This window comes from Eulemur rufifrons, chromosome 7 (genome assembly GCF_041146395.1).
Source record: "Eulemur rufifrons isolate Redbay chromosome 7, OSU_ERuf_1, whole genome shotgun sequence".
NCBI lineage: Eukaryota > Metazoa > Chordata > Mammalia > Primates > Lemuridae > Eulemur > Eulemur rufifrons.
The window spans coordinates 90,294,913-90,312,282 of NC_090989.1; the positions used below are offsets into that span (position 1 = coordinate 90,294,913).

The window sequence follows — 17,370 nt, forward strand, 5'->3', positions numbered from 1 at the left end:
GGCAGTATTCTTCAAACAGGGTTGTTTAACCTGTTTAACATACAGTGTTTCATAATGTCCATGGGCTTAAGGCAGCACATTCTATTTTTGAACAACTCCTAATGTTAGAAAATTTATCTTTTTTATCGATTTAGGTTCTTGTGATAGTCCTGCATTAATACAAATTGTGCCAAATAAAACTACAATGCCTTCCACATCAGTTATAAAAATATTTGAAGGCAATAATAATGTTCTTCTCCACATGTCTGCAGTTTCTGCAGCATTTCCACATAGGATATAATTTAGCATCTTTAGTATCATCTGAGATCTGCTGGAGTGGGCCTCTCTGTAAATATTGTATTAATAAACAGGTTTAAATTAATAACTGGCTTGTTTTCATAGGACTCAATCTGAGGGTCTCATACTAAGGCTTCAGAATGATGGTAGGAGAAATTTGGAGGTTCCTCTGCATTTGACTTTTACACTAACATTCCAAGTCATCGGTACTAGGGGTGTCCACCCAGCCATTCTTGTTCTTCTGTATGATACCCAGGAAAACCCAAATAGCTGTTCTCCCTGGGGAAACTGAGGCTCAGATAATAAGGAGCTTGTGCATAATCACATTGACTAACATCCACAGAAGAATCAGGACAAGAATTCTTCCTTAAGCTTCCTTGCAGCTCATTCTGTTGTTGTTCCTCTTCCTACACACATAAAGACCAGCTTGCACACACATATTCCTCAGTGTTTACCCAGGGGTGCCTACTGACCAGCAGTTGGCCTGCAGGCACAAAGAAAAGTCTTCATTTAAGCAGTTAATTTTTCAGGAAAGCTCTGAAAGGGTAGGTTGGATAGTTTATCTTTAATAGCGTAAAGAAGGTGTAGAAAGAAAGAAATGGGGTATATCCAGCCTGTCTAGCTTTTTCAATGTTCTCTGATTACTGTCTCTGTAAAGAAAAGATAAGTAACAAGTGAAGACAGAAAGAGGAAAAAAAATGGCAACTTGAAAAATGATAAGACATCTTTCACTTTGTATATACAGATGCCTCAACCAACTTGTTTTAATCCACAAAGGCAATGTGGCAAGAGCCAGGCACAGAGAATAAGGCCTAGCTTTGCACTTACTAACTGAGTGAAATTGGGCAAGATATTGGCCTGGGTGTGACTCAGTTTCATTATCTGTCAAATGGGGGTGATGACGGTAGTACCTGCCTCAGAGGGTCGTGGTGACAATTAAATGAGTTGATATGAGTACAGGCTTAGGACAGTGTTTGGCATCATAGGAAGCACCACAGAAGTGTTTCTTATTATCAATGATTATTGTTTTTTATTATTTTTATTTCATTGTCGTATAGTAAATTCAGAGGTGCCAGACTACTTCCCTGTCACTCTCATGTCCTTACTATAAAAAAAAGTTTGGAACTCCAGTTTTGGTTGCAAGGAATCATGCCCTCTCCCTGCAGTAGTTGATTTGCAATTGTTTTTCCAAGACTGAAACATGAGCAAATGTTAAATGGGCAAATGGAATGCCCAGAAGCTGGGATGCCTCTCGTCACAGTACAGCTCCAGTGATGCTTTTACAGGGCAGTCCTATTTAAAGTAAGGGGGCATGTGTGATGTGCAATTGATTCAAAAGACCACACTGGGTCCTTTCATTCCAAGTGTCTTTGAACAGAGAGCCCCTGTGTTGAGGGCACGGTAGAGGTACTTCCCAAGGAGCCCGACTTGATCCTGCACCAGCCGTTCCCCTGTCCTCTGGAGGCCAACTCAGGTCTTCCACAGTCACAGTGGGGTCCCTTCTCACCACTTCCAGGAGGTCACCCAGGATGAAAAGCAAGAGGAGCTCTCCAGGGGCAAATAAGAATGCTTCCTTTCACGTCTCATTCTGAATTGTTAGTAGAATTTTGCTTTGCAATGTAGCACATACTTGTTCAGGATCTTAGAATGAACAGACTTGGGAGATTACTTAATCTGACCCCTCCTTGAAAGTTGGGTTGAAGGTAACTTATTCAAGGTCAAAGAACATTTACCTGTTCATTAAACATAATTTATAGAACTAGAACGCTGCTGCTTGGTCTTCAGTGTTCATTTCAGCAGCAGTGCAGGACCAGAATCGCATCTTGCTGTTTCTGATCCATTGTCCTTTCCCCGAGCCTTGTTGCCTGTCACCTACCCTCCACCCCAGTGACACGTTGCATTGCAGCTATGGGGTATTAATTCTCAAATGTGAATATGACCTGAGTCCGTATAATGGGAAATGTGACGTATGTAAAAGATGGACCCAGGGCCAAAATTTGTTTTTCATTTGTTTGTTTGTTTCTATCCTTTATGACTTTTCTTCATTCCAAGAGGAGGACTTAAGGTGGCTTACAGAGATTAATATAGCAACTAAAAAGAAAATAAAGAAAGAAAGTAGGAGAGAAAGACACAATGAAGGCAGGAGCAGGGTCAGTTCACAGAACACCTGCACAACCTGCCGTCCAGGGCTGTTGGGACGCCCAGTGCCAACAGTCTGGCTCTGAGAGTCCTGGCACCTGAAAAAGGGGCAAACACAAATGGGTTGAGATTCATGTTGTCCATCGGGTAGTGGTTGAGTAGTGCTATGAATAACGTCTGAGACGATGTTCCTACCGTAAATGCAATGGTTGGCTTTATTCAGCTATTCTGAAAACATAAAGGGCAATGTTACGGCACAACAGTTCCATCAAACAGCACAACAGTCACTTCCCGAGAGCCACTCTGGTGCAGGTGTATATCTTTCTGCTGATCCAAGGTAATCTAAGAAGAGCATTTAAAGAAACAAAGGAGAAAAAGACCAACTCCACAGTCTTTGTGATGAACATCCGTGAAGATTATTTCTTACAACTAGGTCTTTAATAGGAATTAAGTATTTAAGGGTTGAGGTGATATTCTCTGGCAATAATTTAAAGAGAAGAAATTCTACACAGTCAATTTAGGTTAAATGTATTACCTTTGTGGGTCCCCTGAGCAAGAGGACAGGATTGATATTTTCTCATTAAAATTAACTAACCAGTTCACATGCTTTTGGAAGTACAGCCACAGAGCCTCCACCTGGAGGTGGCCTAGGGGAACAGCCATGGGGAGGATCAAAACTGTCCTCAGTAAATACCCAGATCCAGCAATCCCACTACCGTATAAATATCCCCCGAAATTAAATCAGTATGTTGGAGAGTTTATCTGCACTCCTGTTCGCTCAGCATTATTCACAATAGCCAAGACGTGGAGTGAACCTAAATGTGCATAAAAGGATGAATGGATAAAGAAAATGTGGTATATCTACACAGTGGCATACTATGGGGCCATAAAGAAAAATGAAATCCTGTCATTTGTGGCCACATGGATGAACCTGCAGAACATCATATTAAGTGAAATAAGCCAGGCACAGAAAGACAAATAGCACATGTTCTCACTCACATGTGGAATCTAAAACATCATTGACATAGAAGTAGAGAATAGCATAGTGGCTACAAAAGGATTGGGGTGGGGGAAGTGGTGAGAGATTGGTCAGTGGGTACAAAGCTACAGTGAGATAGGAGGAGTACGTTCTGGTGTTCCAAAGCATAGTAGGTGACTGGAGTTAATAATGTTCTGCAGGTACGTTGTATATTTTAAAATAGCTATATAAGAGAGGATTTTGAATGCTCTCAATCACAAATGATAAATGTTTAAGGAGATAGGTATGCTAATTACCCTGATTTGATCATTACATAATTTATACATGTATCTAAACATCACACTGTACCCTGTAAATATGTATAATTATTATGTCAATCATAAATGCTTTTAAAATTAAAATGTTTTAAATTTAAAAATAAAGAAGTGTCCTCAAAAATATCATTCGTGGCAAACACCAACAGAAGACGAAAGGGGCACAAAGGCGCTGATGCTACTCCATATGTGGAGGAAGACAACCATGATTTTAGTCTGGAAAACGTTCAGAGTAGGTACCGTCAATCATCTTCCAACCAGGAAAACAGAAATTAAGAAACTTGTAAGAACACACTGAATGTCTAATTTTAAGGAGTATAACTTTTCTTAATACCTACAAGAAAATATGAATGAAAATATACTTCTAGGCAATTCAATATAGGTAGAGTATCTGCCAAGAGTTTTAGAGTAGTTGGTTTAAGCCATTCTTCTTTGGTAGCAGGACCACTCATCATTATGCATAATTTGAATAAAATCTAGGAATACTATTTGACTCTCCCCTTTCCCATTCCTTCCAGCTTAGACTTTTATTGCCTTATTTTATTTTCATGCCATTCTCCAAGAAGGCAAATACGTATATGCCAGTGCGAATTGTAGGTAGGTGTCTTTAGAACATTCTCCAGCCCTCAACACCAAAGAATGTTCTGGCCCATAAGGGCTAAGAAGGGCATTGAAAGACAAAGGTCTGGTGCAAAGCTTTCACCTCTTCTGTTACTCATCCAGTCTGCAGTATTCAATGCAACAGTATCAATGGTAGCAGGCCCAAGATGGGAAACAATGAGAAATAAAAACAAGTGGAACAGTGACCCTGCCCACAAATAGCTTTCAGCCTAGATTGCAAAGTTCTTAAGACATACTCTAACCCTAATAGAAGGTACAGTGTGATATAAACCATAAGTATTGATAGGAGGGAAAATGCTGCAAAGAAATGTGAGAGGATACTGTGCTGTCTTCTTTTCCCTCAAGTTTCTTACTCTGCTCAGTTCAACAAACCCTTATGTGCACCTGCCAGGTGTCGGGCCCTGTGTGTGGGGGGGGGGGGGTACAGCAGAAATCAAGCACCGGCCTTCCCCTCAAAGAGCTGCTTTTAGCAAGAGTCTTCAAAGCTTTGTAAAGGTGTCTGCTTGAGGCCAGGGACCTGGTCTTTCTTTGACATGACTTGGCATGTCCCCTCCCTCAAACAGCCCCAGGCTCAGGAGGAGAGAGAGCAAACATTTTTTCAGGAAGGGAATTAACATGAAGACACAGCATCTGGAAATTGGCAGGGAGCCCTCAGAATGTTGGGGAAGTGATTTATTTTTCCAACCTCGCCACAGGGACCCAAGCCCTGGCAGATGCCTCCATGCGTTAGCGGCAGCTGATCCGAGTGAGATCATTATTAATTATTAGTCACTTTTGAGTGTCTTTCTCAGAAACTACTGAGTACTTGGGAAGCCAGGGCGCACTTGAGTTGCAATCAATACTGTATACACCTTGCACAGGGACCTGAGTGACATGTAATTATAAAACAGTATTGATTCCTGGCAGAGGGGTTCAAAATGTATAAACCCTTCACATAAAAATCAGCTAACTCTTCAAAGGCCTGATTATTTTTTTTTCCTCAAGAAAGAGACAGATAGTTGGAGTAAAAAACTTGAAATGTTAGCTAAATTAGGGCTATTTCCTGCCAGGAGCCAGATCTGTACACATAATTATTTTATTCTCTGTGCTGGCACTGGTTCACTTTGGTTGAGTATAAGAAATGTTTCTGTTTTGGGTCTGTAATCCAAGTTATTCAGTCAGTTCTTATGCTGGTGTTTTCTACTTGCATCTTCCTATAGTATTTTTCTGTATAACAAATACACGTCTGGACTTGATTCATCCTAATGCCCGACTCGGCCCTGCTTTTCCTGCTCTTCTCTGTCCTGCCGTCCAGCGGGCCCCGCAGCCAGGAACTCCACCTGCCCTCACACACCCCATCGTCACCAAACTCTGCCTGTTTTAGCTTGGCCTGTTTCTAATTTCCACTTCCAAGTTGGTGTCCACTGCAGCCCTACTAGAATGACTGGAAATCTGGACAGTCAGCCTTTCTTCCTTTAGGCTGCGTCTCCACCCTCAGCAGCGATTGGGAACCTCTCGGCCTGCCTCTGCCGAAATCATCGGGGCCCTGAGCAGTTTACGCCTCGGTCATAGAGTCTTGCCCGCTCCTGCGGTTGTCAGGGGCCTTTGAAAACGCAAGTCTGGTCAGGGCATTTGGCTGCATGAGGTCCTCCAGCGGCTGCCTTTCACCTGCAGTCTGAGATAGACAAGTAACTCTGGGTCTGGAAGGGACAGAAGTGGAGTCTCGAGATGCAGCTTCTCTCCTAAGACCCAGAGGTTGTCGGCAGACAGCGGGTCTGGAGGATGGCGGCAGGAACTACTTCAGGAAGGCTTCCTCACGGGCTGCTGTGGCATTTCAGATGTCTGTGGTTGGTTTAGCTGGGGCTGTGACAGAGAACTGCTGCACAAAAGCTATTTGCTTATCAGTATGATACAGTCAAGTCCATTCTCTTCTGGGCACTCATGCTTCCTCAGCCGTGCAGTGAAGTGCTGTTGCGAATGTTACGAGGGAATGGGCTCCCGGTGTGTCCTCAGAACCTCGTATCTTAGGAGGAGAAGCCCCAGTGCCAGCACAGGGGTCTGACACAAAGGGCCTGCAACCTTTCTCTAAAGGGGTGCTCATGGCATGTTGTATGGGAAAATACTGAGAAATCTGTGACAATCCTGCACCTTGCAGGAGCTTGGTGTCAGTAGCCCCTCATGCCAAATGCCAGTCATGTTCCCCAGTGTTTGAGACAACCAGAATAAATCCTTGCATGTCCCCACAGAGTGCCAGGTGCCCCAGAGATGGGGTAATGGTCCCCCTACCACTGGCTCCTGTAACTGCTTGGCCTACTTCTAACTTCTCCTAAAATGCTCTGCTTTCCTGAGTACAATGAAAACTAGATAATTGGTGATCTTTCTGTCATTCCTGTTGCCTCTTCATCTTCTGTCACGATTAGCTCAGATCCTGGAGTCACATTGCCTAGCTTTGAAATCAGGCTCTGCCACTTAACTGGGTGTGACCTTGAACATGAGTGAGGCCTTGAAAAGTTACTTTGTCTCTCTGTTCCTCAGTTTTCTCAAATAAAATGGGGATAATAATGATATCTACCTTGGGAGATTTTTGTGAAGATTAAATAAGATAAAGCACGTAAGATGCTTATCACACTGTCCACTGTCAGAGACATGGTAATTATATGTGGTGATGATGATGATGACGATGACAACAAGTATGGCTCCTGAGTATAAGGGTCTTGTTTGAGCAACAAGTTTACATTGACACTGAAAAATGAATGTTCCATGAAATATAGAGAGGCAGCATGATACACAAGAAGGGTGACGAACGGGGTGGGCATCACTAACTATATCCTGTTGTGCCCTCAGCCATTAATTACTGCATGGCTCTGACTGTGTCACTTCTCTGATTTTTGTGTGCTCTCTCTACGAAATGTTTGTGTTACGTGGTGTCAGAAAGACTGAAGGACATAAGCTCTGTGAAGTAATCCCCTAAACAGCGTGATGCCATGTAATAAATAACCTGCTTTGCATTGGTGTCTCCTACCCCTGATCTGAAACCCCTCACCAGCCATTGAGAGACACACCAGGAGCTTCTCGGTGAGAGTGCCTTGCTTGGCAAATGGCAGGGTGTTATGCAGGACACCGGATCTCTCTCCATCACCCCCTCTCTCCCTGCCGGTGCCCCCCCCCCCGCCCCAGCAGTACCCCAGGAGAGAAACAGCCTTGGAGCATTTGAGCATCTCTCATTAAGAGCTCATGTCTGCAGTTGAGCAGCTTTCCCTGCTGGCTTCACGACGCCCCCCACCAAGGCCCGTTGCCCTCATAGTTGTCTGCTTGTTGCCCCACAGCAACAAAGGCGAGAGAAGGAGCTGCGGAAGCAGCAGGAGAGGGAGCAGCGCCGGCACTACGAGGAGCAGATGCGCCGGGAGGAGGAGAGGAGGCGCGCTGAGCATGAGCAGGTACAGCTGGGACTGCAGAGCCCCCTGCCCCGATGGTCCCCGGGAACTGCAGCGCCAGGTGTCTCTGGGGTGTGGGTCACCTTCTCTTAGGACTGCTCGGTTTAAGTGGGTTTTTACTCTTTCTCAAGCAACTATTCGCACCTATTCAAGAAGTCAAATGCACAGCCTTGGCAGTGCCCACTCATCCAACCTTGCTTCCTACCCTGGCCAGAGTTCCCTGATATCCCTGGATCTTCCATTTCTCCCAGCCCTGGCTGTCTGATTTGAAGGTAGCACTGAAGCGTGAAAAACGGGCCAACCCCTGCTCTTCCATTGCCTCAGAAGAGCTTTCCTACTCATGCAATCTCTGGTCTTTATGACTTTGGGTCATCGATACAGGCCCCTCTCTCTTTGCTGGAATCGCATTCTGACAGCACAGCGAAACGGCAGGATGGTTCCGTTTCAAAGACAGTGCACGATGGCATTCCGCAATTGTTTATCCCTGCTGCTTGCACAGGAGTCTGTGAACTTTATGGCATTGTTAATTCCAGGTAGTCCATAAAGAGAGCAGCCTGTAATGAGAAGCTTTAAAATGTAGCTGGGTTTATTAAAACCAAGTAGTAACAGTAAAATGCTGAGCCATCTCAGACAGCTGTTGCAGGTAGAGGGTTTGTGCTTTTGACTACATTGAAATGCTTTTGCTTTGGTGTGGCATACTCTTCCTGTTTCATGAGGAGGTATCTGGGTATTTTTCCACCTTCTTCTTTCTACACTTTACTTGGCAGCTCTTGTCACCTTTGAAATTACCAGTTCTTTTTCTCTCTTTCTTTCTGTTCCTCTGAATTCTCTGCTGCCTACCTCTCCAGGAATACATCAGGCGACAGTTAGAGGAGGAGCAGAGACAGTTAGAGATCTTGCAGCAGCAGCTACTGCATGAACAAGCTCTACTTCTGGTAATGGGAAAGCCAAGGGCCAGCTGATCTGCTCTGTGTTCAACTTGCATGTGTCTATGTCTGTCTGTGTGTGTCGTCCTAACGTGCCAGTTCAAAAGAGGGGAGCTTGCAAGCCTCATGGACCTCAGAAATCTCATAGAAACTTAATACACTCCCTGATCAATTTTGCCGAGTCTTAATACATTTAATACAGTTATTAGGCATTCTTTATTAACTCCATCTCTTTGTGAAACTCTAACATGAATCCAGCCTTTTTATAAGTACAAACTGCTTTTGAGACCCACTGTGTTTATTGCAGAGTGATTTTTAAGGCCGTTTGTAGCACGCTGGAATACAATCACAGCAAAATGTGCCTCTCCCGTAAGAACCCACTCAGCTCTGCAGTCATATTTCATTTGCAGACTATTAGTTTTACCCCTTACGATGGGAACATTTTGTGTTCCCTGCTCACGCAGCTTCCACTTGAAGTACAGTACTTTTTATTATTATTGCACTGGTCTCCAAATGGGCTTCTTGGTGTATTTTTTTTTTTTAACTGAACTTTTTATTTAATGGCATTCTGATATTTTCTAGCCTGTACATAAGCTTGGTAATGGCCTTTGTTGGTCCAAGTTTTATTAAACAAAAGATGATTTAGGCATTATCATTAACTGTTTATTTAGTTTTGTACTTAATTGTACATATTTGAATGGTTTAATTACTAGATCAGGAAGTAGATGGCTCCTTACAGGGGTTGTGTGCTGACCATTTAAATGTCCTCATTATTGATTGACATTTTCACAGTTGCAATTCATCAGGGACAAGTCACTTTGCAAATGGTGGTGTTCAGTAGGAATTGCCATTTTAAAGCAATAGTGTTTTCATCAAATGATGCATTCTTGTGTAGATACTAACATAAGGCTGTTATGGCACATTCTGACAACCTCCTGTAGTTCTGTTAGTATTAAGGTCCTTTGTTATTTAGCATCATTTTGCCTTCATTGCATGCTTAACTGGTATTGGCCAGTGATTTCCGTGTGGTAATTTGGCCTTTTCTTTGTTCCTCTTGCCTGATCTGGACAGGAATATAAGCGCAAACAATTGGAAGAACAGAGACAAGCAGAGAGACTGCAGAGACAGCTAAAGCAAGAGAGAGACTACTTAGTTTCCCTTCAGCACCAGCGGCAGGAGCAGAGGCCTGTGGAGAAGAAGCCACTGTACCATTACAAAGAAGGGATGAGTCCTAGTGAGAAGCCAGCGTGGGCCAAGGAGGTAAGTAAGCAAGTGCGGCCACACCCTGTTGGCCAGGCTTTTGGCTCTAATGAATTCATCCAGCAGAAGTGGAGAGTTAACCGAGTGCTGCAGAGTTGGAAAACAATTCACTGTAAGACACATGCTTTGCTTTTGGAAGAACTGTTAACATTATTTCTATAGAGACGTGGCAAGGCACCTTACTCCATTTGTGGGGTTTTTTGGGGGCATATCTTTGTGGAGACAGTGGATTTTTATAGGCAACAGCAGACAGTAGAAAAAATCCTTTTCCTTATACTAATCCAGTTGAATTTGTGGCATGAGGATTTTTAGTGACTTTTTTGTTTGTTTGAAGAATGTGATTAAGGACTTAATGGAATTCTAGGTAGACTCATTTCCGGTCCATACCTGGGCCTTGTTAACCGGTCATTGACATTGTCACTAACACTACCTTGTTTGCTGTGATACCAGCAGACGCATAGTTGACCTCGGACTTGTGGTTGTGATATTCACTTTTAGGATCAAAAGTCATTTGTGTTTCTTTTCCAGATACTTCCAGAGTAATGGTTTGTCATTTGCTGAACTGCTGACTAAGGAGGGATTTCCAGGGATTTGGCTCTATGATGAGCTATTTAACAATATAATTAAAAGCTGTTTGGGTGGGAGGAAAAAAGGGTAGTAACCAAATGGGTAAAGCAAACAAACAAAATAACAACTCCAGCCATATCAGCAATGCTTCCAGGGGGTCACTGTGTCAGCTCATGTGTGTAACACCCTGGTGGCCAGTTCTGTCATTATTTGTGGCACCTGGTGATTTCCTTTATTTTCTTGTGAGTGTAGCTAGACATTTAAGATGTTTTGGGTTATTTTGTATTTTTACGTAGCGTCTCTAGATATTTATAGCTAGAGTTTTTTTTCAAGCTATCTAGACTACAGTATTTCCAGGACCAGATTTCTTACATGAGATCCTATTTTTATAAAAGTAGTTCTGTCTTTTTATTTTTCTCTCTTACCTGATATGTATAGAAAATTCTTGAAATGATGTTGTCCTAATGTTAATGATGGTGGTTTATGGGAGGTAGAAATCAAAATATTGATTTTTTTTTTCTTTGAACTTTGTTATATTTCTGTAGATTATTTAAATTCTTTGTAGTAATCATATACTATTTTAATGAAAATAACTTTTCTTTTAAAACTTACAAAACTAAGTCTGTAGAGAAAATCATTTTGATTTGAGATGAAGAACATTTTGATCACTTTCCCTTACATCTGTAAACATAATCTGTATTTATCTATGTCTGTAACAGCTGCCTCTTTCTCTTAGATCAATAATTCAATTTTGTGATCCTGCTCTCAGGTACAGCAACGACCCCTTAATAATCCACCTGTTCTTCCAGCTAAGCAGAGTGACTATGCTGTTAAACAGCAGCTGACATGCTTCCTGGCTGGCAGAGATGTGCCACCTTCTTCCCCTGCTAAGCCATTTTCTAGCTATGCCAAGTTGAAATCTTCAGCTATGCCAGACTCACAGCTCCTGACCATGGCAGGTGTTGAGAAAGCTGAAAAACTAACCTCTGCAAAGCTAATACCAGCAGCTCCTGCAGGAATTAATGATTCCAGATCAAGACTCCTGTTTGAGCATCACTCACGGAAGAAAGATGGACCAGCTTCCCCTATTAGACTTGGTTTGGAAGAACAACTGCAGCCTCAGGAAGCCTCATGGACCATAGCAAGATCTCCAAAGCGATCTTGCTCCCAAGGATGTAGCCCAACTCAAGAGTTAGGATCTAAGGTCATGTGTGTGTCCTCTCCCAACATCTCCAAAGTGACAAGCCCCCAGTTGTCCATTACTGAAATTAAGGAAGGCCTTAGAGACCCATGTGGACGTTGGGGCAGCAGGGGCATGAACTCATGCATCTTTACGAGTACCTCAACTCTTCTAAGAAATGCTACGTCGCTGAGTGAACTCTCCTTGATGCAGGACCACTCGGCAGTCAGTGTTCCCAGCACCAAGCATGAGTTTAGAAGAGAGACACCTACAGATCCCATTGAAGAGGACTATGGTTTCTTGCAAAGCATCCCAGAATTTCTTCTTTCTCCTAGGCAGCCCTTTCATGCACAAATGTACCAGAAAAGGAAGAAAAGCATAGAGCAGTTTCCGTTTCCTTCCCTCACCCTCTATCCAGCACATTCTGATTTGAACTTGTCCACTTTGACTTCATTGTTTTCTAGTCGCTATTTGTCCTCATCACTAAATTTACTGGACTATCCTCTCCATTCAGAACTAGTTCACAGTTCCCAAGCTTTCAGAAGCCATGGCATTCCTGGGGGCAAATCTTTGCAGATGTCATCAAGGCAGTTTTCTGGACCTCCTAGTTCTTCTGTGCTTCCTGGCCAGGGTCCTGGCAGGAAAAGAAACATAGCAGTTGGGCATGCAAACAACATGGCTGTGTCACCAAGCACTCCCGATGTGAGGTTCCCCGGCCACCATAAGTCTGGGCCACCTCTGGTGGGTGACGTCTTCCAAGGTCCCTGGCTTCCCAGCAGCTGGTGCTCTTCCTTTGGGCTTGATGCACTTCCAGAGATATGTGGGAACATTCTTGGGGGATTTCATATCTAGTCCTTTCCTCCTGGGTGTGGTTAACATAATCCAGATTCCAACTAACCATCCATCTATTCATGAAACAGTTCTCAAGCCTCAGAGTGAGTGATCATATTTTGGAAGAAAGATGAAACATTGATATGATAGCAGGAGAGTGACAGTTGCTCCGGTTAGGTATTGGAGCACCTGATGTACAACTGAGAACAAATAATTGCCCGCCTTAGTTTGATTCATCATTTTTAACACCCACTTCTTACAAATGGGAATAAAAATTAGTATGAGGAGCTTTATCTTCTTAATATTTTAATGCTTCTCATCAGCAATATATGAATTTTTTTCTAAAGCATTATTTACAAATCTCTTTTCTTATACCAGAGAGGCAGGTAGGGCTCAAAGTAGCCAAACAGTAATAGACATTTCAAGACTTTAGATATAAACAGAATTTATACCTTATCAGTATTTTAACTATCAACTGATAAGAAAACCTGGATTAAACTCTGTAGAGGTGGAATTAAAAAGTACCATTTTCTTTTTCAAATGCATCCTTTGCCCGGATATAAATTTGAAAATACCCTCACCCGGGATGAGTGGGCAGCTATGCTCGTGCCACTATCTCCTGGGATACAGGGTCTGGACTTTGTTACCCCATGTGCTGTTGAAGATACCACCCAGCTATCTTCTACTCATTGCAACTTCCTCTGTAATCTGATCCAGCATTTATTTTCTATCTCAGCTCTATACCTTCTCATCAAGATGTTTTTTCCTTCTTTGATTACTTTTCCATCTATTCCTCTTCCTTATTCCAAATCAACACTCTTTCATCAGCAATGTAATGTTGTCATAATGCTTCATCCTCTGTGTTTTTGTTTCTTCATTTTATAAAACACGAGTGATCATTGCATTTCTCATTACCTTTCTCATTAATCTGTTGGATGCAGTAAGAACAAATGGAAATGCTCAGTCATTTACAAATCTTGTTGAGCTACTCTCTCTTTCCTTTTACTGAGTATTCTTTCTGTCCTGAATGTCACATTGGCTTTGATTCTCAGATTTCAGCCAGAAAGGAACTTTAATGTCTCTGCATTTAAAGGAGGGCTGGGGAGCATTCTCACCCCTTTGAAATTATCGGCCATTTCTGGATTGGAATGGAAGTCAGATTTGTTCTGTGAAAATATCAGTGTGATGTTCTGTTGAACATCAGCAGAATTTGAAAGTCTTTTCTGTCACTTTTTGGATGATGGAGATTCCTTTTTCTTTCTCCTATTCCCTATAATGACATACAATTGTCTGGGCCTGGCAGTAACTGTGTGTGTTCCCTTCCCCTTTCCATCTACTTACATTTTTTTTTTTAAATTTTGCACCAAGGCTCAGCAATGACAGAATGCTTTGTTTACATGAGTATTGCATGAGACTATATTTTATTTTATTTTATTTTTTTGAGAAAGGGTCTCACTCTGTCACTCTAGGCTGGAGTGCAGTGACCTGATTATAGCTCACAGCAACCTCAAACTCCTGGGCTCAAGCAATCCTCCTGCCTCAGCCTCCTGGGTAGCTGGGACTACAGGTACATGCCACCGTGCCCAACTAATTTTTTAAATTATTTTTTGTAGAGATGGAGTCTCACCATGTTGCCCAGGTTGGTCTTGAAGTCCTGTTTTATTTGGCAAACAATGATAAGGACCAAGTTATCTCTTACTCCACCAGTCCATTGTATATAGAAATTGTATGTAGTTTATATATGAGGTTCCCAAATTACCCTTTAGAGAGTCTATAGCTCTGGTCTCATCTTTTCCCAGTTTATGCTTATCTCTCTTAAGATTTAACCTAAGAGAGGCCTGGATAAAAATACTGAGGAGCACGTTTGAGTTCATGTTCTGCTTCCTGGCTGTGACCTGGGGCAAGTCTCTTCACCTTCCTGAGATGCAGCTTCCTCATCTGCACTTCCTGCCTCACAGTGGGAGGGTCATGGGCAATAATGTATGTGCTTGTGCCGTTTAAACATTAGGCACTGTACGAATGCAAAATATATTTATTCAACACATTCTTCTTTTGTTCCCAAAGCCATTGTAGCTCACAAGGAGTGTTTTGACTCTGTTGTTTCTGGTTTGATTTCCCATGACCAATTCACTCCCATCTCCCGTTTTCTCACCCGTCTCTCCCAGGTGATAGATAAGCACTTCTTTATTTCCCATCTCAGCTTGTTAAGGATTCTCTTCATTACTTGGAAGTTATATGCTCCATTCACATGGGATCTATACCTTTTTCTGGAATATTGGTTAGGAGTGGACCCTGGGAAATAGTTCAGGCCCTTATCTTTAGACAAGATTTCATTTTAAGCATTCCTTATGAATGAGAGTGTCCCCTGTGCTCAGACGTGTCCCAGAGAAGGGGCATCCTCAGACTTTCTCAGTAATTATTAATATCTGCTCATGGTGGTTTTGCCAAAGGACAGTATGACTCAGTTCTTTATGGGAGCAGTGAGTGCAGGGTCAAAGTATCTAATGAGCACTTAAAAGTTATTTATTGACTTCTTTCTCTTTCTCTAGTATTGCCAGTAAACACAAAAATTAAATTGTTTTCTTCAGTTGGGGAAAATAAGGAATTCCCATACAATTGCATTTGATTCACCGCATGTTAGCTCTTATGTAAGGCCTTCTAAGACCTTCATAGGGCCCAGGGGCCCCACATACTATAAAATGTTTTTAAAATGCACCCATATAACATAGTGAATATATATTTGCTGTCAACATTTTTGAAATTACTTCTATAATTTTGTTTTGAAATTCCTTCTCAGTAGATGTCATTCATTATTGTGAAGTGAGACATTGTAACTTACAAATTGTTTTCAAGTATTAAAAACAATTTGACAATTGACATTGACAGTATTTCCCTTTACATATATTTAAACATATTTTTATTTAAACTGAAAATTTTTTTAAAGCTCATAATTAACAAATGTATTTTTAGGTCTCCTATATTTGTGTAGCCTTTATACATCTCAGAGGCCTTGGATGTCACTCCTGTAGTTCCCAATGGACAGCACAGCCCTGTCTGGAGTGCAGTTTTATTTCTGAGACCACTGTTATTTTTTCTTTCTCTCTATAATGCTGTAGTAAATAGTATAGCATTTCTGCAGAGGTGATGCAAACCTCTCCAAAGTTATTTTAGTTTTCATGTTCAAATGATCCTATTAATAAGAAAAAAATTGCTTTTATGGCAAAATTGATCAGTCTGCTCATCTTGTTCTCTGTATTCACTGATAATCCCTTCATCTATGAAATCCTTTATAACAGGTATGTTGTTTGGGTGTAGCACCTTAACAATCTGTATCTGGTTTTGCTAGAACACCCTTTTCCAGTGATGCTTCTGGCATTTTATGTCTTGGTGGCAGGAGGTTGGACGAGAGGCTTGGCTACTAGACTTTTTTAATATCCTCAGGCAGATTAAAGCATGTCTTGATTGTGCCCCAGTTTTTAATCACATACTTTAATCCTTACTCTGGGGTGGAAAGGGGGGAACCACTTTCTTTTATTGTCTCACTCACATATCTATCTCCTGTTCAATGAGTAGAAGTAAGTAGTGATACATCAGAAGACAGGCCTTTGCCTGGTATCAAAATAATCACAAGTGTCCACTCCTAGATATACTCTCCAGCTTTCCTCTGACCGTCTGAAGCTGTTTTTAGGAGAAGCACCACTTCCAAATGTTTGGTTTGATATCTCTGCTCCAGTTCTTAACGTGATCCTTTGGTGCAAAGGCATTTGGGCAGCATTATTTTCCTAAAGACCTCAGGACAAGGTTTTCTTGAGAAAAAAGTATGTAGCCAGATGCCTCATTGTTACATCTTTCTCATAGATTTTCAGATTTCTTTGGACAAACTCCAACTCAAGAAATTTCAACACACTGGACCCTTCCTGAAATAATTTGCAAAGTCATTTATGCCATATATTTTAGAATGGTACAGACTGAAACATACTAATGGTAGGATTTAGTATGTAAACTAACTGATAGAAAGCATAGGAAATTTTACTACAAGTACATTAATAACATCTATACATGACTAATCAAACCCATTAATTGCCTGTGAATACCCCACTTTCTGCCCTGTTCATTTCTAATGACAGTATCAGGGCCCCTTGTGGCCTATGGTCCTATTGGCGGCAAGGATGCTTAGACTGGAGCTTTGTTGCTGACAGTTGCCAAAACAATTCTTTATCTCAATAATGGTTTCTTTGCTCCAGATAGAGTCTTTAAGGACAGATTTTTTTCCACTGTTGTTTTTAATGTACTTTCTCTTAATGTGTATTTAAAACCAAGCATATTTTACTGTTAATAATAACAAGTATGCTTCACACTCTAAATATATTTGGTTGCTGAATTTTGGATATTGAAGGGTGCTTGTACATGTGATTGGTCTATTATAAACGACCCTCCCTGGAAATAAGGAAACGGATAATATTTGACCAATTCTAGTGGTCTAGACATATTAATCTTCTTTTCAAAGAGTCTGGCATTTGTAAAAGGAATACATTGCATGCATTGGTCTCAGTTTATTGCTATCTTTACAGGACTTTTTCTTCTTTGTGGTCTTATCTCAAAGCTGGCTTTGTCCTTTTCCTCAATGCAGTAGCCAAATAATTATTGCTGATGTAATACTTTGCACACGTGCACACATAAAGTATACATGTTCTGTTTTACATTCCTGGCTTTTTGCAGCAAATCTTATTTGGTATTTGGTGAGCTTCTGGGACATGGAATCTCAAAACCAAAATCAACTGGATGCCACTTGTATGTACCCTGCACAGCCATGGTTGGGGAAGAGATGTTCAAATTATACCTCATTAGAGGCAGAAGGAATGTT

General features: G+C 41.7%; 1 protein-coding gene across 8 annotated transcripts in view; it reads left to right on the forward strand.

Moving 5' to 3' along the window:
• The window catches only part of TNIK (TRAF2 and NCK interacting kinase), a 365,195-nt gene that overhangs the window by 282,844 nt on the left and 64,981 nt on the right, over nucleotides 1-17,370 (forward strand). For 4 of the 8 annotated variants that reach the window (XM_069475279.1, XM_069475280.1, XM_069475283.1 and 1 more), the window contains exons 13-15: nucleotides 7,635-7,745; nucleotides 8,591-8,677; nucleotides 9,740-9,928. In XM_069475279.1, coding sequence (XP_069331380.1) covers nucleotides 7,635-7,745; nucleotides 8,591-8,677; nucleotides 9,740-9,928 — 387 coding nt within the window. The remainder of the gene's footprint in view (nucleotides 1-7,634; nucleotides 7,746-8,590; nucleotides 8,678-9,739; nucleotides 9,929-17,370) is intronic. The other 4 variants (XM_069475281.1, XM_069475282.1, XM_069475285.1 and 1 more) reach the window with 1 other exon arrangement.